This window comes from Lutra lutra, chromosome 9, assembly GCF_902655055.1.
Source record: "Lutra lutra chromosome 9, mLutLut1.2, whole genome shotgun sequence".
NCBI lineage: Eukaryota > Metazoa > Chordata > Mammalia > Carnivora > Mustelidae > Lutra > Lutra lutra.
The window spans coordinates 129,974,576-129,999,688 of record NC_062286.1 but is presented as its reverse complement, the minus strand read 5'-3'; the positions used below and the strand labels follow the sequence as shown (position 1 = coordinate 129,999,688).

The window sequence follows — 25,113 nt, the reverse complement described above, 5'->3', positions numbered from 1 at the left end:
GGGGTAGGCGGGGCCTATAGCAGCCAGTGGGAAGCTGACCTGGAAGGGCCCCGGACGGCTCACTCATGGGTTTGGACTTGATTCAGAAGGGAATGTGGGGACATTGAAAGATTTTAAGCAGGAAGGTACATTATGTTTAGATTTATATTTTAGGAAGATCACTGTAGTGACAGTGTGGAAGATGGGCTAAAAAAAGAAGGTTGGTGGTAGGAGGAATCTTTAAGAAGCTAATGAGGAATGTTAACAGCCCATGAAGCGAAGGCAAGTGACAGTGGAGATGAGGGACAGGCATGAGAGATATTTAGAGGTAAACCTGGGAATGGGGTGATGTCCTGGACATGGAAGGAGGCGACTCCCTGATTCCTGCCAGAGCTCCTGAAGGGTAACTAAGAAAGCAACTAGAAAGGCAGAGAGAAAACCAGGAGACCCGTGAGGGAGCGGGCAGGGGCTGTCAAGTTGGAGGAAGGCGCGGCCTACAGCAAGCAGAGATCGAGTCGACTGAGAGCAGAAACCTTGTTCACTGACCCAGGAAGTCCATGGTCCCGGGTGACCTCTGTGAAGACAGTTCTGGTGGGGAGTGACAGCCGGGCTACAGCGGTGGCAAAGTGAGGTCCCCGACTTCACCGCACTATCAGGAAGCTTGGTTATAAAAGGAAGTAGACAGCAGAAGGCAGGAACTCGAGGATGTGGAGCCAAAAAGATAATGCTTTTTAAACAGAGGTAAAACATTCCTGGGTTACAAAAATCAAAAAGTTTGACAAACATAAAGTGGAAGGTCTCTACCCAGTTCCCCACCTCCTCTGACCCTTCAGAGCTGCTAACTTCTGTTGCAGTTTCTTTTGTGTCTTTGAAAAGGAGTTAAGATGAAAGAGAGGAAGGTTGATGGTGCAGGAAAGGGGGTGATTAATGGAACAGGACCTCACTGGGTCAAGACAGGGGGAACCCAAAGCCCGGGTGGAGGGATTTTTGACCGCTTGGTCCCTAAGGAGGATGACCGATATGGGGGGGGGTCACTTAGGTGTAGAAGGGCTGCCAGAAAATTAAGGCTGTGATGGCACCTGTTTTCTTGGCGAGGCAAGAGACCAGTCCCTCTGAGCAGCAGGGTGGTGCGCAGTAGTAACAGCTAATAGTTCCAGAACGCCGAGGGAGCGCTTCGCATGCAGCATGTCCTCTTATATTGACAGATACCCAAAGAGATGGGTACTCGTGATAGCCCCGTTTTGCAGATGAGCAAACTGAGACTCATGTTACGTGACTAGCCACTTGTCACACGATAAAAACATAGCTGAACTGCCTCTCGAACCCGGGGCTGTCTGACTCCTGGCCAGTATTCTCACCAGTGAGTCCTCCTGCTTTCCCCCTTCTCTGGAACCTTTCTCACCCTAAGGACTTCATTACCCACCCACCCACCCCCTGCTGACTCCCACTCCCCGCCCCCCACTGGCCAATCAGCTCTGCTAGCTTAATATAACCGTCTGGGAGTTGCTCTCGTGGATGTGCTGAAGCATTTTCCAGACCTCCTGCGCTAAGCAGTTGACTTTCCCAGGAGTACATCTCTCCAGAGCAGAAGGCGGCAGCCCAGAAATGCTGTCTCAGGAGGAAAATTAACATTTGGAGTTGGAAGTTTCCAAGTGTGATGCAGACCAGTGCTCTTCAAATGGTTCTATCCGGTGACCTTTTATCGCGGTGTGCGTATTCTCCACCGCGGGAGTCTGGAGGATTTCTGTGTCATCCAGAGCCGCGGCCGCTGTAGGCCCATCTCTGTGATAATAAAAGAGGAGAGGCAGAGGGGAGAGAGAGGTGACCAGACCTGACTCCTCGGTCAGCAGCAGGAACCGGGCTGCAGTCACTTGCTGAGCTCTGTAAGAAAAAGACCGCGGGAACATTTTGCTCTCAAGGCTCTTCCATTCCAGCTGAGAATATTAATTAACAGACAAAAAATAGAGAGTGACAAATTGCAGTTCAGTCACTTGTGGGGGCCCTGACTGTAAAGCTAGGAAGTCCAGCAGGAGGAAGGGCCAGCAGACGCTCGGGAAGGCTTGTGGCTAGAGCTTGCAGCAAGGAGGCAAGCACTTTTCTGGGGAAAGTTCATGTGCTGGGAGAAGGCTTGGTCACCAGCCATCATTTTGAAAAAGCTATTTTGAAAGCTTCCAGCCCTGCGGTATTCTTAAAATTTCCCCAGGACTGTCAGTTTGAGGGACAATGATACCAGCTTTCAGAGAAAGTTTAAAACAAACCAACAAACTTGTCAGGCTTATCACATTTTGAGATTGAAAGGAACTTTAAAGCTGGTCATCAGATTAAGTCCTCCACCCAATGCAAGAATCCCTTGTGTAGCATCTTTGACAGCTGGTTGTCGAGATTCTCCTTGATTGCTTTTAGTGACTGAGAGCTCATTACATCAAGGGACAACCTGGTCTGCTGTCTGATGGCTGACATTAATAGAAAACTCCCCTCTGTTGAGCCAATATCTGTGTCCCTGAGACTTGCCAGAGGTGGTAGACTATCTTCTCCCTGGTCTCTTTTGTAGTCCTTCAGTGGGAAGTTCCTGTAATCCATAGACCAGAGTGCTACAGAAAGGATCTACATAGGTCCGGATTGGTCTTGGCATACTGGTAATTCCCTGATTGATCCAATAAGCCTTTATTAAGCAACTCCTAGACAGCATGAACAACTAGTTCTGCCTCGGGCTTGGATGTCCACAGAAAAGCCTTTATGAGCTACTCACAGAGCAGTAACCTGCTGCAAGGAGCAGAAGGCATACATCTTGTTCCTGGTTTCATAGTCCCGGGCTGCACGCCAGCTGATGGAGAGGACCCAGTCGTCCAACATGGAGACCCGGCTGGATGCTATGAAGGAGCTGGCCAAGCTCTCCGCTGATGTGACCTTTGCCACTGAGTTCATCAACATGGATGGCATCATTGTGCTGACAAGGCTTGTGGAAAGTGGAACCAAGCTCTTGTCCCAGTGAGTATAACTGAGCTCTTCTTGGGGGGTTTCAGAGACTGACTTCAGTCCGCGGGGCATCCTTTTCCCATCTCCATTGAGTCACTTGAATTTATTGAGCACCTTCTGTGTACAGAGCCGTGTGCCAAGTACTGGGCTCTGCATGGAGGGATTTGCTTGTTGTGGTCCTGAATCTCGTACTCTAGGTGGTCTTCACAGATCCAAGCAGTAGTAAAATCAGGGGGTACAGAAGTCAGGAAGAGAGAAGGTAGGTCATGACAGATCTGTTAATTCATGGAAAATGGCTAGTGAGCAGACCGTCCAGAATTGACCAGAACAGGCATCTGTCTGTTCTTAATCTCCACCCCTGCTTCCTCCCTTTCCAGTCATCTCCCCACTCCCCACACACATGTGCAAGCACACACACACACACACGCAGGCCTTCTCCCTACCACCCATTTTCACAGGGAAAACGAGCTCCAGAACTTTGCAATAGGCCACAGACATCTCTGTCATACTCCAATGCCGAGATGAGTGTAGTGGCACTCTGTGCCTGTGGCAGCCATGAGTGAACACGTTTAGTTAGCCGTCTAGGCCTGTGCTGGCTTTCTGTCCCTCTCAGCTGGCACACAGAGGGCGTCGGAAATCTTTTCAGCTGATGGACCAGCTCTTGAAATTTTCAGCCAAACCAAGCACCTAATCTTGGGTGTTCCTTTTAAATCTCAGATTTTGCAGCAGCGTGGACATCCTGAAGCTTTCAGTGGCCCTCAGAGACTTCAGCTATCTCTGGGGGGTTGGGGTGGAGGGGGTATAGGACTGGACTGGCCTTGGTTTCCTCCTCTTTAAAATGGGGGTGCTGCTTACATTGTAATACTGTCACAAAGATTGTTGTTAACAGTTCCGAACCTGCCTTGCCAATGGGAATAGGGTTTGTTGAATCTAGAGCACTATACAGCTGTGTAAAGGGTGGTGTGTAGAAAGAGGGGGACACAGGAGAGAAGCTTTGGAACGCTATCAGCATTGCAGCCAGGGGTTTGCACACATTGTCACCTTGCCCATTATGATCTGAATGCTGTGAGATTGACTCAGTTTTACCAAGGAGGAATTTGAAGTTTAAAAGGATAAAATGTGCACAGTTAGTAAATAGTTGAACAGGAATCGAGCCCATGTCTGAAGTTTGTATCTGCACTCTGCTGCCTCTTGGTGTTGGACGTGGGCTGTGAGCTCCTTTGGGTGCCCCTGCCAAGTATTGGGGTTGATAAAGGTCTGATACTTTTTTTTGGCTTTGGGAAACAGAAGAGTGATTGTGCTCACTGTGAGGGGGGTATAGGGAAGGAAAGCCAGTCCTCCAGCAGCTCTTTTTTCCCTGAGACAGATGCCTGGACAGAGTCTGCTGCACACCTGGCCAGGTGTGCACGCAGGTGCCTATCACAGCTGTGCTGACCGTCCCTGACACTTACGCTGAAATCCATCCCCATCGTGACTGCTGTCACACCTGTGTTCCCTGGCTCCGAATCTTTGTGTGATTTTTGTGTGTGTTTGCTTATGTCCCAGCTATAGTGAGATGCTGGCATTCACCTTGACTGCCTTCTTAGAGCTCATGGACCATGGCATTGTCTCCTGGGACATGGTTTCCATCACCTTCATTAAGCAGGTGAGGCCTCCAGCATTCCATCGTCCTCTCCTCCCTCTGTGGCTGGTTGTCCTGTCAGTTTAGGGACAGGTGCAGGCAGCACAGCCATTCTGCTGAGGGTCGGCTTTCTGTCCCCAAGGCCCAATTTTTCACCCTCACGCTTGGGTCTTCCTAGAGCTCCTGAAACGGTTCCTTCACTGTTCTCTCAGGCCTGCTCTGAGAAGATGGGAACAGGCTCTCAGAACTGAATGTGGCCAAAGTGGGATGGGATTGTCAGTGAGACTTGGGATGACACCAGCCGGGCCACGAGGAGCAGCCTTGAGTCTTCTGACCTGCTTCCCGAGCACTCCCTTCTCTTTGGTTCTACATGTTCATTTTGTTCGCCTTAGATTTCTGAGTCTGCCTTCTATTGACAGATCTGCAAAGCATCCTGTTTGGATTATCAGATTGAGCTCAGCAGGTGGGAGGGGATACTTCTACTTCGGCCCTCCTTTCTTCTGCAGGAAGGGGTGGTGTCAGTTCTCAAAACTGGACTAAAACCAATGAGTCATGTATCCACTGACCTAGAATCACATCTGCCATTGGCTTGGGACATTGGGAACTTCCTGATGCTGGAGATATTTAGGCAAAAGTGAAAGGACCATGTATCGGGAACATTATAATGGGGGTTGAGAATAATGGGGAATTATTAGATTACAAGACTTTGGGCCCCAGGCTTCCTGGCTGACCGGGCCCTCGCTGATTGTAGATTGCAGGGTACGTGGGTCGGCCCATGGTGGACGTGTCCATCCTTCAGAGGTCCCTGGCCATCCTGGAGAGCATGGTCTTGAATAGCCAGAGTCTGTACCAGAAGATCGCGGAGGAAATCACCGTGGGACAGCTCATCTCTCACCTCCAGGTGTGAGTAAGAGAGCCTCCCCCAGCCTCCCCTCTCACCTCTCATCCTCTGGCCACCTCCCAGCCCTCCTCTCTTGCTTGTGTTCCAAGCTGCCGGTCCGCCCGTTCACTCAGCATCAGCACTTCCACACTGCTGTCAGGACGCTCCCGGCGTTTGGGTCTGATCATGTCATGCTCCTGCTAAAACCCTCCGTGGTGCTCCTCGTCCCTCAGGATGAAGCCAAGTGCTCCCAGCCTTCCTGTCCCGCCACGCGCCAGACAGAATCAGATGCTCTCTCTCCTCTCTGGGCCAAATAGTCTCTCTTTACCTATGATAATGATATAAAATCCTTTATTTTTGTTACCTGTCTCCCACTTTAAATTTTGAACTCTCTGGGAAGAAGGACCAATTCTTTTTGGATCCCCTGCTTTGATTTAATAGAAGTCAGTTAGTGTTTGTGGAATGAACATTTAGCAAACGAATGGTATGCCGTGGGGGGTAGCAAAAAATATCACACTGAGCATGAGTCCAGGCTACCAGTCAGATCCCGGCTCTCCTACACACTGACCGGGTCTCTGCCTGCAAGTTACCTGGTCTTGCCTGGTCTCGGTTTCCTCCTCTCTAGACTGGGGTTAGTCCTCCCCACCATTCTGACTTGTGAGGATCAAAGGAGATAAAAGATCTTGCCTGATGGCCAGCACAGGTTAGGTATTCAATTCAGGAGTTGTTTGCTTTTGTTTGTTTTCTAAGGAGTTTAACACAAGGGCACCTGGGTGACTCAGTCAGTTAAGCCTCTGACTCTTGATCTCAGCTCAGGCCTTGATCTCAGGGTCATGGGTTCAAGCCGTGCATTGGGCTCCACACGCATTGTAGAGCCTACTTAAAAATGGATAAATAAATATGAATAAAAGTAAATTAAAAAAAAAACCTAAGAGTTTATCACATCCTAAAATGTTTTAAAACCAGTAAAACCAGAAGACAGACGAACCCTTTGGAGCACTGTTCTTCTCTCCATTTCTTTCACTTCACTTTAACCCCTCTAAACAATTTAAGGGGGCTGGACTCCCCCAAACAACATGGTGACAGCATTGACTCCTTTCTGACTCTTGTTCCCTTTTAGCATTTTGGACAAGGGCAGATGCCAACAGAATGCCCTGTTAGTTCCCAGTATTGCCTGTTTATAGTGGCCCTGTCCTGACTCAGCTCTGCTCCCAGCCTGTATCCTCCACCCCACAAATAATCCAAGTAAAAGGAAAGCACCATTTGCAGTTCAGATATCTCCCTGGTCACTTCTAAGGAATTCTTCAGCCTCTGTTTTCATACCCCAAAGCCAAAAATGTTGTTTGAAGTGAAGGGAACATCATAAACTCCAGACGGAGAGTTCCGATTTTCCTGACGTCAGACTTACTCCTCAGTTTCTTCGTTTCTGAATCAGGAATGACCCAGTTGTGTTCCCCAAGGGTAATAGAGGAGCATGGCATTTTTTAGGGTTCGGTCCATGACTATTTTCAGCCTGTAGCTGTTACTAGACATTATGTTCTCTGCTGTTCGGGCTGGGACACCGAGTTCCTTCCATGAGACCTCCAAGATGCCCCGCACCCGACCCGGAGGTCTGCCGGCCTATCTAAAAAGAGAGCCCCACCCCTGCGCCGAGTGTACCCCCAGCGTGGCAGGTAGAAACATCTTGCCAAGGGCCAGGATTATAAGATTCCAGAGAACAGTTCTAGCAGATCTGTTTTAAAATGAAGTAAGTTTGTAGTTGAAGACTCTGAAAATACAGAAAAGCACAAAGAGAAAATCCTTCGCCCACTTCCCTACCTCCAGACAGAACCACTGTTCACATCAAACTGACTCGCCCTGCTAGCCGTTTTCTCCTTGTATATTTTTAACAGAACCGAGAGCTTACTCTGTGTACTCTGTGTACCTTGACTTTTTTACAGAGTAATAGCCCTTGAACATTTCCCCATGATAAAGATTCTTCTAAAAGGGTAGTTCTACATCTTTTTTGCATCCCATATGCCTTTGAAAATCCAGTAACAGTTATAGACTCTCACTTTCTTGGAGAAAATAACACAGTCAACCAACTGCGTGGAATGATTTCTGCACCATTTCTTGGGTTTACAGACACTCCAAACCCATCCTGAACCCTGGGTGGAGAACCTTTACACTACAACGTGATTTTCAGTGACAACTTAGTCCTGTAATGTGATAAAGAGAGTTGCGATTGTGGGCATTTGAATTATTTACTGTTCTTTCTTTCTTTCTTTTTTTTGACAGTACTCGAATGAAATGCTTTGCCAGTACATCTTGCACAGCTCTCTGATTACCGTCTTTGGATAAATTGCTATTAGTAGAGTTGCCGGGTTGCAGAGTATGCCCATTTTTAAGGCTTTTGAGATATCACCCTGGATGATTATTTGATTACTGTCTGAGCGACCGTTGCAAATGCACCCGCGTGTCCTCTCGATGGTCAGTCTTCTAATCTCCCTCTGCCTTCTTTCTCCACTGGCACAGCTCCAACCAGGAGATTCAGACCTACGCCATTGCACTGATTAACGCGCTTTTCCTGAAGGCTCCTGAGGACAAGCGACAGGTCTGTGGCTGCCTTTTCAAGCTTTTCATCTAGGCTCTTCCAGGAGAAGAATTGTCTCCCATCTGCCCTTCGTTGTGCAGACAGCAGACATGCAGCCATTTCCCCAAGAGTCCTTCCTCCCCTCCCTTTGTGGCAGGGGCCCTCCAAGTAGCCTTGCTAAGCGAGGCCCAGGTCTCAGGTCAGAGCAGGGCCTGCAGACTTTTTCCTCCGAAGGGCCTGAGAGTAAATATTTTTTGCTCTGTGAGCTTATGGCCTATGTGGCAGCCAACTTTGTCATTATAGCCCAAAGAGCCTCCGTAAACAAGCCAGGGTGGCTGTCTTCCAAGAAGACCTCATATACAACAAGCCCAGGCTGGTCTTCATTGCAGACCCAGGTTAGAGGAGGCCCTCTAGGCATCACCATCCAGTCCAAGGAAACCGGTACAAATGAGATCTTGGCATGAAGTTTCATGTGTAAAGACCCTCAGGCCCAGATTCGAAGCTGCTTTCTCCCCCGGCCCATTAGCCGTGCAACGTGATGCACCGAGCTCTGCTGCTCAGAGGCCCAGGGTCCTCCCCTGTGATAGGGGAGCAGCAGACTGTGTCCTGTGTACTTCCCAGGGGCGTCATGAGGAAAAACAAGCTCCCTGTTTTATGAGTGAGGAAACCAAGGATTGGCTGGGCCGGGGAGCAAGCACTGACCTGAGCCCAGGGTCCAGAGGCTAAGTGCATTTCCGGCCTGGGCAGGTGTTTTAACCTCTCAGGTCTCTATTTCTCTTTCTATAAATGAAAAGGCCGGATTAAATGATCTCTAAGGGCTCTTCCAACTCTGACACTCCAGATATCTCTGGCTAAAAAAAAAAAAAAAAAAAGCCCAAGTGGCATACAGAAGAAAGACTATTAAATTCTCTGGCCATAGCATGGTCTCTGGAAGTTGAAATTCGGGTGGGATCATGAACCAAGCTTTTGGTGGCTTCCCATGGGAGGACCAGGAGCATCTATGGTTCTGTGTGTCCTTGTCTTTTCTTGGATGGCTTTGTTCTGTTAATCTCTCCCTTCCTAGTCCTGTTTTGAATGTAAGCTGAAAGCTCATTCTTCCATCTGCTTCTCTCTGTGCTTTTTGCTTTCTGCCGGCAGGACAAGCACCTTAACCCTCTAGACCTGCCTGTCACTGTAAGTAGCGCCGCCGTGTGGAAAGGGCCCCAGCTCTCTTCCAGGTGGGGAGGTCAGAGCTGGGCGAGACCCTCTTGTTCTGATCGAGGGGTTCACGGAACTCCAAGACCCAGGGAAAGGTTGTGTGCTGTAAAAGTCATTGGTCAGAACACTCAGGGAATGTGCTGGAGACTAGCGTTACATGCAGGATTAAGGGGGTGCCTCCCCCAGGGGATGCTGCCCAGTCTTTCCTTTGTAACCTGCCTTTACATAAGTTCATGGTTCAGCCAGGGGAGGTCAGATTCTGAAACAGCCTGAGACTTTCACCCAGCTGATACCACGGATGCATCACCTTCCAGCTTGGTATGGCGGAAAGTAAAGATAAATCCGTGTTGCTTTGAGTGCATATTGGGCCATCGGAATGTGAAGAAGTTTAGACAGTTGTCAGGAGGGAATTTGCATGCTTGTTCCTTAGAGGGAGCTTTAGAGGTCAGCTTTATGAGGCTAGGAAGGAAGATAAGCGCTTCCCTCAGCACCCCAGAGAAGCTTCTAGTCTAAGGCTGTCACATTCTAGCAGTAGGCCAATGTCAATTACCCACTTTGTGAGTTGTCCACAGCAAGGTTTAATCTCAAGCCGACCTCCTGTGGCTACCAAAGAAGTTTCTAGGCCACCTTCCGCCTCTGCCAGCCAGCGTGTGTGCTCAGGGGATGCAAAGTAAAACTTAATGTTCCTGGCAGTGTCAGCCATTTGGGATATAAGTAGAGACGCAGAAGAGAGAGGGAAAGGCCTTTTAGCTCTGAGAAAAATGAGTGTGCTCACAGATACTGCTCCGTGGGAGAGGTGTGACAGCTCCCTCAGGCCCATTGATTTAGAATTACCCATAAAATTAAATTAAGGCAGCCGTTTAGAAAGTGAAGTCTTACTAATTAACGTGGTAAGAAGCAATGGCCGCGATTGGAAGGAGGAGACAGAAGAATTATGAAAAGCTGTCACAAAGATTTAAAGCACAGGAACCTTTGGGACCATTTTGTTGAGGGAAAATAGCCACACGTTTTGGAGCTCTTCGGGCCGTCCACGTGTCTGAGGCCCCGCTCTTCTGGTGAAGCCGAGCCCTCGGCCGTGCTGAGGTTGTAATCCTTGTCGTCCCTTCAAAAATCACGAAGTGTCTGTATCATCCATTTTTACAGAATTTGTGTAAGAACAGCCAAAACAAGGTCCTAAAAGGACCCTGGAAGCTTGGCTCCCTGGAAGGCTGCTTTATGCGGGATCCTTTATTTCCCGTGTGTGCCAAATAAATAAAGCGTTACTGTCAGAATCTGAAAGAAATACAGTAAAAACGATGCCCCTTATTATGAGAACTTACCCCAAAGCACTAATGTGCTGTTCTCCAAACCGGTCAGAAGTGAATCACGGCTACTTACTGTGGCAGGAGCCCCTGTGCCCCAGCCCTGCCAGCCCGAGTGGCGCTGGGGGGCCCAGAGGGGGCGCTGGGGCCCTAGCCCTGTCCGCCCTTCCAGCCTTGGGGGTGGGTGTCTGTCTGGAACAGTGCATGGGACCCATCTCGCTGCTCTGTGCTCCGTATGCATTGTCCATTGCCTGTTGCCCGGTGTCCTTGTGACTCGAGTGTCTCGTCTTGAAGCGATCTCTGTTCCCCGTAGAAGATGGTGTGGTTGACTGTGCCACGGGGGAGGGAATGTCCTATTTGAGTCAGTTTGCCCTCCCAGAAAAAAAGCGTGCGGGAGGTTTTCAGAGTATAGAATATGTTTGATGGTCCATGGGGTTTTTTTTTTTTTTCCATTCGCCCACTTTTTATTTGAAAGGAGAAAAAATTTTAGAGAAAAAGCCCGGGAGAGCCACGATTCCACTTTTCACTTGACAGTTGTCACAGCAGGGGGCCTGCCACCTTGCCTTACATTGGCTTGTTTTTCTCAACAGGATATGGCCAATGCCTTTGCACAGAAACACCTTCGGTCCATAATCCTGAACGTAAGTTCCCAGAGCAAGCTGTGTTTTGTTATTTGTTACTGGTGATAGCAACTGTTACTGTTACTGTGGTTGTATTGTTATTACTGAGATTACTGTTGAGTGGATAGATAGGTGCTAATAAACCCTTGTTAAGCAGGAAGCTTTTTCCTGTAATTCTCCGTAAACGGAGCTGTCTCTAGGAGGCCGTCCGGCCAGGAATCGCCTGGCCTCTGAGGAGGTACAGAGGCCAGCCAGTTGTCTATTTGTGGCCCTGCAGCTCCAGCAGTTATTATCCGGAAGGAACATGTTAAAATTGGCCCCAAAGAGGAAAGTAATCCGTTCCGCTAACAGTGATCAGAACTGAGTTGCGTGGAGGCACGAGCAGACGGTGTGTTGGCTCTCAAAGATCTTCCGGTCCCATGGGATGCCGCCAGAGCACCGTGGGGTCTGTGGTTCCATCGAGCTTCAGGGTTGGGGGAGGATTTCAGGAGGAGGGGCTGCTGTCAGGAAACCTCTAGAGGAGGGATGGCTGTGAGGCGGAGGCTCCCACAGCAGACCTAGGAGTGTGTGACCACACAGAGGGTGCTCAAGGAGCAGACGTGCGCAGGGGCTGGAGGCTGGAGAGCAGCAAAGACCAGGTCAGGTAGGGCCTTAGTCTCTCTCCCAGGCGCAGTGGCGGGGATGTCATCGGGCTGGTGACATAACCAGGCTGGCATTTAGAAACCTCCCACTAGCAGGTGTGTGTGTTTCCTGGGGGTGTATGAGGGAGGAAAGTAGAGGGAGAGGTGGTGAGGAGGGAGGCATCTGGGAAGGGGGCTGACTCCCTGTCCCCACGCGGGGCTGTGGGTGGGAGAGAGCTGGCTGGGGTGGGAGGGAGGGGAAGGGTGAGAGCTGGGGAAGAGAGCTGGGGATCTGGGTGAAAGGGGGGCTGTTTTATCAGTTGTCAAAACCAAGGGAAAACCAGGAGGCCCCAGTGAAAGGAATCAAATGAGAAATGAGAAGTCAGGTGTGAAAGGCTTGAGAATTCTGAGCACGAACTTCAGAGTACCCAGCCTCCACTCTGCCATTAACCAATCTTTGATCTTGAGCAATTCACTTAACTTCGATTTGCTTTGATTTGCTCATCTGGATGGGAGGCCTGACCAACCTCTTATGTATACAGAGCTTAGTGGGGTGCCTGGCCCTTGGTAAGCACCCCGCTCACATCAGCAGGCCTCTTACTGTGAACGCAGACAGAGGTGGTAGCATTCAAGAAGTGACCTCTGGGCACTAGCAAAGCCAAGCAACAGGCTGCCTTGAACACACACAGCCCACCTCTTCACCTTGCGGAACCAGCTCCTGCCCGCTGGCCATTTCCCTGGTCAGAGCCCCACCACCTGCCAGGCGGGAGGGCCGTGGCGGGAGGGCCATCTCCCGTGAGGGATGGGGAGTGCAGAGGTCCCGCAGGTGCCTGTCCAGATTCCTGAGCAGCCCTCTTAGGCGCCATGCTCCGCATGCATGGGAGGGGGGGTACCCTTCTGAGGGAAATGTAATGATCTTCGAGGCTTAATATGTACCTCAGTGGGATTAGTTCAGCTCATTTCTGGGAACAAGCCAAGATTCTACCATAGAAGACAATTCAGGGTCAGGACTCATGACTTAAATAGTCTGCTACGAAATGGTTAATGTTTGCTCACTGAAGCCCTAGGAGTTCACATCAGGCCAAGGAGTGTAGGCCTTGAATTACTCAGCAGTCAAATAAGACTTGAGGTGAAAGCTCTGGAACGATGACTTCTCTCGGACGGGCTGTGCTCCTAGAAGCCGTTGTTGGCAGAGTGATTACCTCCTGGCTGTGACATCTCTTAAGTTTGAGAAAGCGGGATTCAGGTGAACGAAAACCATATCACATTAACTTTAACCTCTTCTCAAAGTGGTTCAATGAATTATGGAGAAGAGGGGAGGAAGGCTCAGAGGGAGGGAAAAGGAGGTGTGGGGGGGCACTGAGGAGACCCCCGAGTGAGAGGCTGGGGCTGGGGTAACTTGCTAAGGTAGGGGGAGGAGGAGCAGAGCAGTCAGCCTGGGCTAGAGACCAGCCCCTGCAGGAGGCAGAGAGCCGCAGATAGCTGCCACGAGGAGGAGGAGGAGGAGGAGGAGGGCCTAAGCTCGCACTGGTGAGCAGTTAGGAGCAGCACTGTCCTTGGAACCTTCTGCAGTATGGAGGTGTTGTCCAGCATGGTACCCGCTGGCCACACGGGGCTGCCGAGCACCTGACATGTGTGTAGTGTGATGGGGGAGCTACGTTTGTAATTTTTTTTTTTTAAAGATTTTATTTATTTATTTGTTAGAAAGAGAGAGAGAGAGAGGGAGCGAGCATGAGCACAGGCAGACAGAGTGGTAGGTAGAGGCAGAGGGAGAAGCAGGCTCCCCGCTGAGCAAGGAGCCCGATGTGGGACTCGATCCCAGGACGCTGGGATCATGACCTGAGCCGAAGGCAGCCGCTTAACCAACTGAGCCACCCAGGTGTCCCCGTTTGTAATTTTTTAATATTTCAGTTAAAATACCCACATGTGGCTTGTGGCTGCCATTAAGCTGTTCAGATCTACAGAAATGAAGAATGCTCTCGAGTCAGATGTCAGGGTGAGGAGGGCTAGAACAGCACTGGCAAGTGGAAATACAGCGTGAGCCACGTTCTTCATTTTAAATGTTAGAGTAGCAACAGTAAAAAAGGAATACGGGAAACCAGTTTCAATGATACATTTACTTTAACTCACTCTATCCCATATACTGTAATTTCAGTGCGTAATCAATAGGGGAAAATGGGTCATGACATATTTTATTTTCTTTGTTTCGCGCTAAGGCTCTGAGATCTGGCGCACATTTGACATTTGCAGCACATCTCGGTTTGGACCAGCCACGTTTCACGTGTTCGACAACCACCTGTGGCTGGTGGCTGCCAAATTGGGCTGCACAGGTCTAAAGACACTGATCTCGAGCCAGAGCAAACTCTAGCATTACGGAGCTGTAGAGCGGGGCTGTCTGGTAGAACTTTCTGTGACAGTGGAAATGTTTTATATCTACTCTATCATTGGGTGGGAGCCACTGGCCACATATACCTGTTGAGCTTAAAATGTAGCTAGTGTGACCAAACACCTCAATTTTTAACTTCAGTGAATTCTAACATATGCCGAATGGCCACCATATCAGATAGCACAGCTCCGGAGGCATAGAGTTGACTGAGTGAGAGAACATGAAGGACAAGGAGGGAGTGTGTGTGGAAAAGTGGGCAAGAGTCTCATTTGGATGAGAAAGACCAAGAATGATTCAAGATGGAGGGTAAGACAGAGAAAAAGCAAGAAGTCCAAGGAAGGGGCGCCTGGGTGGCTCAGTGGGGTAAAGCCTCTGCCTCCTGCTCAGGTCATGATCCCGGGGTCCTGGGATCGAGCCCCGCATCCGGCTCTCTGCTCAGCAGGGAGCCTGCTTCCTCCTCTCTCTGCCTGCCTCTCTGCCTACCTGTGATCTCTGTCAAATAAATAAATAATCTGTTAAAAAAAAGAAAAATACAAGGGAACAAGCCAGGAAGTGCAGCCAGTGTGGGGGTGAGAGGAGGACAGTAGGAGGCAAGAACATCCCCAGACGCTGATCAGCCCAGGAGACACGGAGAGGTAGTGTGTGGGGAAAAGACGAGGTGAGGCATGAGGGAAGGAGGGAGCCTGAAGTGGAGTGGGCATCAGAGGGATGGAGATGAGAACTGAGAGGGCGTGGTGGGGGGCATGCAAGAGGGGGTGGGATAGAACTAGGGGACGCAGGGAGGGGAGCACATGCAGAGTGATAAGGAGAGACCGTGGGGGGGGCATTGGGGGCTGGACAGGAAGCATTAAGTACCCTCCATTGTGTAAGTGTCTCTACACCATTTCAAGAAAATGGCCTTTCCTAAAGCCTCTACTTGGTGAGGCCATCCACGACATTGTATTTTTCTAAGGGAGGACAGAGCGGAGTCCTCCTCACACACTGTCTGATGTCTTGGATTGCGTGCCCACCTGGAGGAAGGTCCAGCACTGAGCCCGGGATCCTAATCATAGCGGGTAGCCTTCCTCATCTTTGGCGTGACCGGACATAGCCCCTCCCTTGGTTCCACTTCCCCTGCCCAAGGGGAGTGTGGAGAAAGGGACTGTGCCCTTGGGGCCTGCAGTGAATCATCTCAGCCTGAATTGAGCCCTTTCATGCTCTATCCCTTCTAGAACATGAAGCCTCCCAAGTTCTATGTGTGGGAGGGAAACCCTGTTCCCTGCCCAGCATAATTTCTTTTTTACCAGCATGGATGTAAGTCTTCAGCAGAAGAAAACCCGCTCAGCCCTCTGCCCCCTGCCTTTGCTTTTTCCAGCATGTGATTCGAGGGAACCGCCCAATCAAAACCGAGATGGCCCATCAGCTGTACGTCCTGCAAGTCCTGACCTTTAACCTTCTGGAAGAAAGGATGATGACCAAGATGGACCCCAATGACCAGGTAGGTGCTCAGTGGGACAGACGGCTCCTGCCTTAAGTCCTATGCCGTTTGATGTGGTGCATTCCACCATTAGGCTGCACACAGGGCACCTGCTGTGCGCCAGAGAGCATGCCTGATTGTGTCTGCAGAAAGGGTCTGTGTTGCCCTGGGAAACCCGGCTCTGCCTGTCTGCCATCTCTTCCCGCTGCATGACTCTGTGGGCCAAGCCCACCTCTGTCCTAGGAAGGCAGGGGTGATGCCTTCTTGGAGACTGATCGGGCCCAGTGTCCCACCCAGGAAAGCCCAACCTGCTCACTCTTTTCCTTGCCTCCCTGGGCTAGCTGATTTGCCCCCTGGCTTAGCTGACTTGCCCCCTGGCTGGCTGTTTCACTTCTCAGGCTCAAAGGGACATTATATTTGAACTGAGAAGAATTGCATTTGATGCCGAGTCTGACGCTACCAGTGTCCCCGGGAGTGGGACTGAGAAGCGCAAAGCCATGTATACCAAGGACTACAAAATGCTGGGATTTACTGTAAGTTCCCCAAAGTACGGATCTTGGAAGCCTGCTACCCTGACAGGAGGTCAGAGGTCACACTCACACAGAGCCCTGAGAACCCCCCCCCCCCCCGCATCGTGGTGGTCCTGGAATAGAGGACACTAAGAAGCTGGAGGGGCCCTGCCACCTGGTTGGCCTTGGTGCTGGGAGGTCACACATTTCCCTGTAGCATTTGGCCCTGTGGAACAAATCCATATGTTGGAGGGCCCAGGAGGTCAGTCACGTAGGTAAAGAGAGGACCTCTCCCGAAAGAGCGAGGTGATTTGAAAAGCAGAAGTGGGCATCTTGTGAGAGGACACACTGGAGGATGGTGTTAATTCAGTTGAACACTGAATGTGCACCTACCCACTCAGTGTACAGTATGCGGGGCGCTGGGGTGACAGAGTGAGTCAGCACCATCCAGAGTCAGGAGCTCCCAGTCTCTCAGACACGGCAGGCAGGGAGGAGGTAACACGAGAGCCAGTGGCACAGAGAGGGCAGTAGGCCATCCCCTCAGGTGGCACTGCACACAGGTGACTACCGAGTCTCAAATCCGGTTCCTATATTTCCCCAGAACCATATCAACCCAGCGATGGACTTTACCCAGACTCCTCCTGGAATGCTGGCCTTGGACAACATGCTGTACTTGGCAAAAGTCCATCAGGACACCTACATCCGGGTAACGGCTCAGGGACAGTGGGCTCCGCCCTGCTGCCACATCTCTTGCCTCCCTAACCCCCTGCCGCCGCCTGCCCCCACAGATCGTCCTGGAGAACAGCAGCCGGGAGGACAAACACGAGTGCCCCTTCGGCCGCAGCGCCATCGAGCTCACCAAAATGCTCTGTGAAATCCTGCAGGTTGGGGAACTGCGTAAGTCCCCGCCACCCGCCTCTTCCTTCAGCCGCTCCATAATCCGGAGCCTGGGGGACTCGAGGTTACAAAGCTAGGGGTCAGTGGGACTGGGCGACTGCTGTGCTTGGTGAGCCGTCTCATCCCTGTGTATGGGACTCCTGGCTGCTGCTTGGTTCGAGCGGGTCATTTGGTGTGTTCAGGAGCCGCGCCTCCGCCGGTTCGCCCCCGTGAGTCAGGAGAGACTAGCCAGAGAGAGGGCAGGGGCAGAGCCAGGCCGGCAGAAGAAAGCTGAGGAAGTAGAGGCGGGCCCGCCCCACGCTTTTCACGCGCCCTGGCTTTGCTCTGCTTCTTTTCCTCGGGACGTGGATGCCCGTGAGTGCCCCACCTCACGCGCCCCGCTTCTCCTGCTCCGCAGCCAATGAGGGCCGCAACGACTACCACCCGATGTTCTTCACCCACGACCGCGCCTTCGAGGAGCTCTTCGGGATCTGCATCCAGCTGCTGAACAAGACCTGGAAGGAGATGAGGGCAACAGCCGAGGACTTCAACAAGGTGCGTGTCTCCAAGCTCTGACGCCCATGGGCAGAGGCTGTCACGTGACAGTGTGGGGCCACTGGCTCGAGCCTGGGGAGCCTCTGAGCTGGGAAACCAGTGTGGTCAGCCGCGCTGGGTCACGAGGTGCAGCCCTGGAGAACCTGGGGCCCCTCTGCCTGTGCTTCCCCTGTAGCCTGGAGCCGGGGTCTGCCCCTCGGTGCCCTGGGCCTGTCGCGGACCCAGCAGAGCCAGTACCCGCCATGGCCGCCTGTCTCCCAGAGAGGGCAGGAGGCTGAGCCTGACCATAAGGGCGCTGGCTGACCGAGCGCTTTACTGTGTCAGGCCCTGGTGTGGTCCCGGGACTGGGCAACACGAGGGAGAGGAGGGGGCTGGCAGGATAGGCACATCCTGGCTATCCGCTCGGTAGTCATTCCCAGCGCACCCACGTCCCCACGCTTTGCAGGGCACTGCAGGGCCCTCGGAAGCTGACAGTCTAAAAGCCACGCATCTCATTGTAAACAATTTGCCAAGTATAAAGAGGAGAAAGTTCTCTGTAGTTCCACCACCCAGTGATGATCTCACGTCTCCCTCTAGTCTTTTCTCCTATAGACTTTGCCTTGCGTGGGCGCAGAGCTGCTGGACAGGCCGTGGGATGGCCCGTTTTCTCTTTCACTGTTGTTTGAGAGGAAGTAGCACGTCTCTTGAACCCACTCCCGCGCGTCAGGCACTGTGCACCCACATAGCACCTCCCCGTCCCGCAGGCAGCGTGTATCCAAAAACGAGTCTTCCTGTCTCTTGCTCCAGAGACGAGCTGAGGAAGGTCTGCACATGGCGAGTGGCTTGCTCAAGGCACAGATTAAGAGATGGGGTCAGGATCTGAGCTCCTTTCTCTCCGACTCCCAAACCCGTGCTCATTCCACCACACTGCCGACTAGTTGAAATTGTTGGGAAAGAAAGCACTTGTCCCTTTCAGGCATTTGTCCTTGAGAACCACCTAAGAGGTGTGCCTTTGAGAGTCCGTACTCTCGCTCACCCAGCAGGTGTCTGGGGTCCCTTCAAGGCCAGGGCAGGGCCGGGCTGCCTGGAACTGGCCTGGCTCGTCCGCAGAGGCTCTGAGGCAGCTGGCTTCCTTCCCTCCCGCTCAGGTCATGCAGGTGGTCCGAGAGCAGATCACTCGAGCTTTGCCCTCCAAACCCAGCTCTTTGGATCAGTTCAAGAGCAAACTGCGTAGCTTGAGCTACTCTGAGATTCTGCGGTTGCGCCAGTCCGAGCGGATGAGTCAGGATGACTTCCAGTCCCCGCCAATTGTGTAAGTGCTGCGTGTGGGCAGGGGGATGGCACCGCCAGCCCTGCCGTGTCCTCACCTCCCCTTTGCTCCCGTACGCGTCCACCCAGGGAGCTGAGGGAGAAGATCCAGCCTGAGATCCTGGAGCTGATCAAGCAGCAGCGGCTGAACCGGCTCTGTGAGGGCAGCAGCTTCCGGAAGATCGGGAACCGCAGGAGGCAAGGTGAGGGCACCTGGGCCACTAGGCTGGTCCGAGTCACCCCACTGGGGAGAGACCCTGCCGGACAGAGCCGGGCGGGGAGCAGCCTGGGAACATGTCATCCTTTTGCCCTTCGTGTGCCCAGGCCTTTCCCAGAACTGTCCCTGGTCACCTGCTTGTCTGGCCTTGTGTTCCAGAACGTTTCTGGTACTGCCGCTTGGCCCTGAACCACAAGGTCCTGCACTATGGTGACTTGGATGACAACCCGCAAGGGGAGGTGACGTTTGAATCCCTGCAGGAGAAAAGTAGGTTCATTCTCCATTGCTGTATCATAGTAGCTGGACTCGATGTCAGGAGGCCTGAGTTTCCGTCCTGGTACTCTCAAGCCAATTATCTGGTCTTGGACCACTTGTCTCCCTGGACCTGTCTGCTCAGTCCGTCTGAGGTCATCTCTACCTGGCCTACCCCACAGGGCTGCTCGGGGAAGTCAGTGGGATCCCCGACGGATATGGGGGTGTAGATTGTCAGGGGGGCTGCAACACTGTCTTGAAGGGCAGTGGTACAAGCGGGGGCTCTGGAGCCGGACTGCCTGGATGCGAACCCTCGCTCTGCTATTCTAATTAATGCAAGTTAATTCTTACCTCTGCCTTGGTTTCTCGTGAAAGATGGGAGTAGTAGGCACATCTCCTTCGTCAGAATTGAATGAGTCATGTACGTAAAGCCCTTAGGATGGGGGCTGACTGTTTGCACTCATGGCATCGTCACCTTCATCATGGTGCCGTGGAAGTGATGTGAGCATCTGAGGCCCTGGTCCTCGGGGAGATGATGCCAAAGCCCTGAACTGACCCCCAGTGAGACTGGACACAGCCCAGCAGGCCAGGCCCCCAGGAAGGGACTGTGGAGGAGAAACTAGCACAAGGCCACTCTCTGTGAGCTGACACAGCCCTTTGGTCTGGGGGCTGGAGCTCCCCTCCCAGCACCTATGCAAAGACCCCCTCACAGCATGAATCTTACAGAGACTAATTCCCTTCGTTTCCCAGTTCCTGTTGCAGACATTAAGGCCATTGTCACTGGGAAGGATTGCCCCCACATGAAAGAGAAGAGTGCTCTGAAACAGAACAAGGTGAGTGGAGTGGCAGGTCGGAGTCAGGGTCACTATCACAGTCATGGTGATGCCCGGAGGGTTCAGTCGGTGGTGGCTGCTGTTTAAGTGTGTGCTCTCCCGCCCCCACTCTCTCTCTCTCTCTAAATTATTCCTGTGGGTCTTACTAAGAACAGTTTTGAACATACACAGAAACAGAAGCCCCACATACACATCACCCAGCCTCAACAATCAGGCACATCCTACCCCTGCACTTATTATTACTCCGAAGAAAATCTCAAGTATGATATCATTTCCTCTTAAATATTTAGAATGTATCTGTAAATGATAAGGACTCTTAACATAATCCCAATACCATTACCACACCTAAAAAGAAATTTAAAAAGTTGTTATTTAATATCAAATATCCCATAGACGTTTGCATTCTTATAAATAAGTTAATTTTTTCTGTATAAAAATATATAAATGTTGGGGTGCCTGGGTGGCTCAGTAGGTTAAGCCTCTGCCTTCAGCTCAGGTTATGATCGCAGGGTCCTGGGATCGAGCCCCACATCGGGCTCTCTGCTCAGCGGGAGGCCTGCTTCTTCCTCTCTCTCTGCCTACTTGTGATCTCTGTCAAATAAATAAATAACATCTTTTAAATAAATAAATAAATATAAATAAAAATATATAAATGTTTATGTGTATACACACATGTAAACATATGCACACATACACACACTCATACCCGTTTTGTTCACTGAATCAGAATCCAAACAGGATATGCACATTGTGATTAGTTTTTAGTTCCCCTCTCTCTTTTCTGTCTTTGTTTTCCTCTTTGCAGTTTATTAGTTGACGAAACCGGGTTGCTTGTTTGGTAGTTTCTCAGAGTCTGAAATGTGCTGATTGTCTCCCCTGGTACAGTTTAACTTGTTCCTCTGTCCCAGATCTGTACGTTGGTGGAGAGATTTAAGGGGAGGCTGGATCCCAGCTCAGGGTTGACCCCCTTTTTGGGGGGTGGGCAGGACAACTTCCTAGGTGGCATTATGTTCTATCAAGAGACACATGATGTGATCGTCTCTGTTTTTGTGAGGTTAGCAGACTCTCGGTGCTAAGGGTTTCTTCCATGAGTAAATTAAGATTTGCAAACTAGTGGTGTTCTAATGCAGTCATTCCTTTTCATTTATGAGCTGAACTGCTTATCTAAACAGAAGCCTACCATCCTCTACTCTTGGCTTCCCAGTGGTCCAGTTTATATAAGAAAGGAGAACAAGTGCTTGATTCTTTCCTTTTATAAAAGTACTTTCAGAATAGTGAGTTGGTTCTGTGGTATCATCCAGCAGTGACCGATTTGGGTATGTGTTTTGTTTTGTTTCGTTTAGTATTACCACGAACTCGTGCATTTAAGCAAACTGCTATTTGTCCCAGCCCGTTGTTAACAGTTACGTTGTTGATGCCCAAACTCTCTCAGCTTGGGTCATAATTTGTTACTGTTGTCATGGTTCCTGAACCATTAAGGCTTTCAGTCTGATCACCAACATACAAGCCGAAGGTCATCTATAGTCACGGACTCTGAGATACGAGGTTTTGAGTGTTGAGAAACGACTTTTTTCCAGTTTTAGGAGCGTCCACATCTTGGGCGTGACTCGGGTGGGGAACGGGTGAGTTAACGCTCGCTAACACCGCACCTTGTCTCCAGCCATACTTGTGCACGTGCCCGGGGTCCTGATGATACCACATCTGAGCCAGCTCCTTCGGTGACGGTGCCACGTGACCAGGAATTTGGCCAAACTCTTGGTGCGCAGAGCCCAGGCCACCCCACTGCTCCACGGAACTGAAACCCTTTCTCTTTCAGGAGGTGTTGGAGTTGGCGTTCTCTATCCTCTATGACCCTGATGAGACCTTAAACTTCATCGCACCCAACAAGTATGAGGTGAGCAGTGGGGTACCGCTTTGGACAGCCGAGCCCCTACTGTGACTCTTTAGCTAGAGGGCAGGAGTGGGCAGGACAGGGACATCGCCCTAAAGGCAGGGGACCACAGTGTGTCACAAAGGCTTTCTGGCACCGAGGATCGGCCAGACTGGGGTCCATCCCCCCTGAGTTGGGCTCCCCAGGTTACTCTTCAGCAGCAGCCGTAAGTTGCCATTAGAAAAACAGGTTCACCACGGGGTAGCCTAACTTGTCTGGACTGGGAAAATGCTCCCCCCTTTTCAGTCTCCAGCACGGCCACCTTCCTGAGTGAACCCGGCAGATGCTTCCTCCTCGGGGCTCCTGGGCACAGGCAGTGGAGGGTCGGGCCTGGGCTCTGAGGCTGCTGGGTCTGGTCCTCCTGACACGGGGCCCGCAGTTGTACCTGCAGCCCTAGAGGTTATTCCGGGTCACGTGAGTAACTGTGCTTGAGTCCCACGTGGCTGCTGAGCTCGGGGAGCGTCAGAGGGGACTGGAGATGGGGCTTCTGGAAGAGGAGATGCTTCGCAGGCGCCGAGCCGCCGGTGGAGGTCTGTTGGGGAGAAGTGAGGAGCTAGCAGGCGGGGAGACAGGTGAGCAAAGGCAGGGAAAAAGATCGAACAGGACTGAGACAGGGATAGGCCGACAGTTCTCGGTTTTCCTCCTTATCATGAGACCCTCTAGCACTTATTTTAACATTCGTTGGTGGGCTTCTCTTTTTCAAAACTTCTTCTGAAACAAAACTGAGATCCCGTAGTGACCCCCTGGGTCCTGCTTTTATCATCTGGAATGTGCCCTCCCACCGCTGCTCATTTCCGGGGCACTTTTGGGTAGTTGATACCCCAGTACTCAGGTGCCGTTTTGCTGTATTTATTAGTTGCATTTTAAAAAATCGGATTAAAAAAAAAATAAAAATAGGGTGCCTGGGTGGCTCAGTGGGTTAGGCTTCTGTCTTAGGCTCTGGTCATGACCTGAGGGTCCTGGAATCAAGCCTTGCATTGGGCTCTTTGCTCGGCGGGGAGCCTGCTCCCCCCCCCCACCCCTCTCTCTCTACCTACCCCTCTGCCTACTTGTGATCTCTCTCTCTGTCAAATAAGTAAACAAAAAATCTTTTTAAAAAATCGTATTTTAGCTTATCATAGGAAGCTTTAAATGTAAATCCCCCATAAAAGCCCAAAGGTGGTTGTTTTGGGGGGGGCTTTTTTTGGAAAGTGAATGGTCACCTCCCATTTTATCTTCGCCATTATCCCCAGTCAGCTTTGCCTCTACTCATTGGTGTCAAAAGAGACTTAGGGTGAGTTCTCTCAGCAAAGGGACCTTGGCAGGCCCTCTTGCTGACCAGGGGCCACCACGTGACATTTTGCAACTTGCTCCCACAGTACTGCATCTGGATTGACGGCCTCAGTGCCCTTCTGGGGAAGGACATGTCCAGTGAGCTGACCAAGAGCGACTTGGACACCCTGCTGAGCATGGAGATGAAGCTGCGGCTCCTGGATCTGGAGAACATCCAGATTCCCGAAGCCCCACCGCCAGTGCCCAAGGAGCCCAGCAGCTATGACTTTGTCTATCACTACGGCTGAGCCTGGAGCCAGACTCCACGGTGCCCAGGAAGGGATTTGGGGCCCAGAAGAAACACCCACAGACTGGTGCCTTGTCTTTTGCTTGTACAGAATCTGTAGTGACCACAGTGGCCAGTAAATGCCAGCCATTCCTCAGACTCCCCTCAGACCACCCAGAGCTTCCTCTTGGTCCCCACCCGCCGCCACAAGTCACCAAGGCAGGGTGCTTGGCCCTCCCTGTCACCGCGGAGCCTGGGATCAGAGCATGAGGAATGAACAGCAGGCACCCCTGCCTTCCGGGCCAGGGACTGCTTGGGCTGGAGTTAACAAGTCACTCACCTTTTCTTCCTGAGTCTGCTCTCTGGTCAGCTGGATCCCCGGGTAGGCAAGCGCGAGCCCAGCAAAGGCTGCCTGCAGAGGACAGATGTTTTGGGCATATCGAGAGCCTCAGAGAGACTGCCTTTGGGTGACCCGTGCCTGTGTCTCACATCCAAGCAGAGGCCTTGGCCTTTGCTTGGTAGATGCCTTGCCCTTGCTTTCATCGCCTTCGTGAGGGCTCACTCCGGCCTCATTCAGTGCCAACAGGCTGCTGCCACTGAGGCTCGGCTCTAACATCTCTGGTCTCCGGAGCCACTAGATCTCTCTTGCCCATGCACTTGTCTGGGCGGATGGAAAGTTCTCCCTACCAAGCTCTCAGGCTCTCATCCTGGCAAGTCAAAGACATGTGAGCTAAGTCCTCCCCTCTAGTCTCAAAGAACTCTGCAGGGAGAGCCCAGACGAGGCCTGGGCGAAACTGGTGAGGCCACTAGAGTCCACTCCCCCCCCCACATTTTTATCTTTTCCTTCCTTAGAGAGAAATCTCTCACCTAACCTGAATGGCAGTCCCCTCCTCTTTGCTTTCCTTTGGCCTCCCCGACCTCAGGAAGTTTGGCCTTCCCTTCCCCCCATCCCAGTGCTGTGGTTTCTGCCATTGGCCATGATTTCAGGGAGCTAGCTGAGGCCACAGCAGTGCCAACAGGGCTTCCCTGGTGCTGTGGCACATGTCAACCACGCACCCAGCCTCTCTCCTTGGACATGTGAACACAGTGGCAATCAGTATCGTAGTAGCCCGGCATGGTAGGTACTGCCCGATGAAGAGTGTACTATATATTTTCTTTACTAGAGGCCATACTTATACAAACGTGTATATATATTTATATAAGATCTACCTATCCTAGGACGGAATGTTTGAAGGAAAATAAAATTGGAGGCTCCCTCTAAAAAAAACAAAACAAAACAAAAAATCCTCCACTTCCAGTTGTGAGCCAAGAGAGTAACCCGAGAGCAGCCAGGAGCTTCCTGCCAGTAACCATGTTTTCAATAAATACTCTTTCATGTACAAACTGTGGTACCTATAAACAGCTGTTTCTCTGTACTCGCTCTCTGCCCAAGGGAGCTTTCACCTTGATAAGACTTCATTTCATCGTGTCTGGGAGACTTCCTCCTTTCAACCACTTTGCCCTCCCTGG

The 25,113-nt window shown here is 51.4% G+C and overlaps 1 protein-coding gene across 4 annotated transcripts in view; it reads left to right on the top strand.

Moving 5' to 3' along the window:
* The window catches only part of ELMO2 (engulfment and cell motility 2), a 38,491-nt gene extending 13,504 nt beyond the window's left edge, over positions 1 to 24,987 (top strand). For all 4 annotated transcript variants that reach the window (XM_047745344.1, XM_047745345.1, XM_047745343.1 and 1 more), the window contains 16 exons: positions 2,786 to 2,967; positions 4,501 to 4,600; positions 5,328 to 5,479; positions 7,971 to 8,049; positions 11,117 to 11,167; positions 15,507 to 15,629; positions 16,007 to 16,141; positions 16,719 to 16,823; positions 16,906 to 17,014; positions 17,412 to 17,548; positions 18,676 to 18,839; positions 18,926 to 19,038; positions 19,212 to 19,319; positions 20,055 to 20,137; positions 21,954 to 22,031; positions 23,426 to 24,987. In XM_047745344.1, coding sequence (XP_047601300.1) covers positions 2,786 to 2,967; positions 4,501 to 4,600; positions 5,328 to 5,479; positions 7,971 to 8,049; positions 11,117 to 11,167; positions 15,507 to 15,629; positions 16,007 to 16,141; positions 16,719 to 16,823; positions 16,906 to 17,014; positions 17,412 to 17,548; positions 18,676 to 18,839; positions 18,926 to 19,038; positions 19,212 to 19,319; positions 20,055 to 20,137; positions 21,954 to 22,031; positions 23,426 to 23,626 — 1,920 coding nt within the window. In that variant the 3' untranslated portion in view covers positions 23,627 to 24,987. The remainder of the gene's footprint in view (positions 1 to 2,785; positions 2,968 to 4,500; positions 4,601 to 5,327; positions 5,480 to 7,970; positions 8,050 to 11,116; positions 11,168 to 15,506; positions 15,630 to 16,006; positions 16,142 to 16,718; positions 16,824 to 16,905; positions 17,015 to 17,411; positions 17,549 to 18,675; positions 18,840 to 18,925; positions 19,039 to 19,211; positions 19,320 to 20,054; positions 20,138 to 21,953; positions 22,032 to 23,425) is intronic.
* The last annotated feature ends 126 nt before the right edge of the window (positions 24,988 to 25,113 follow it).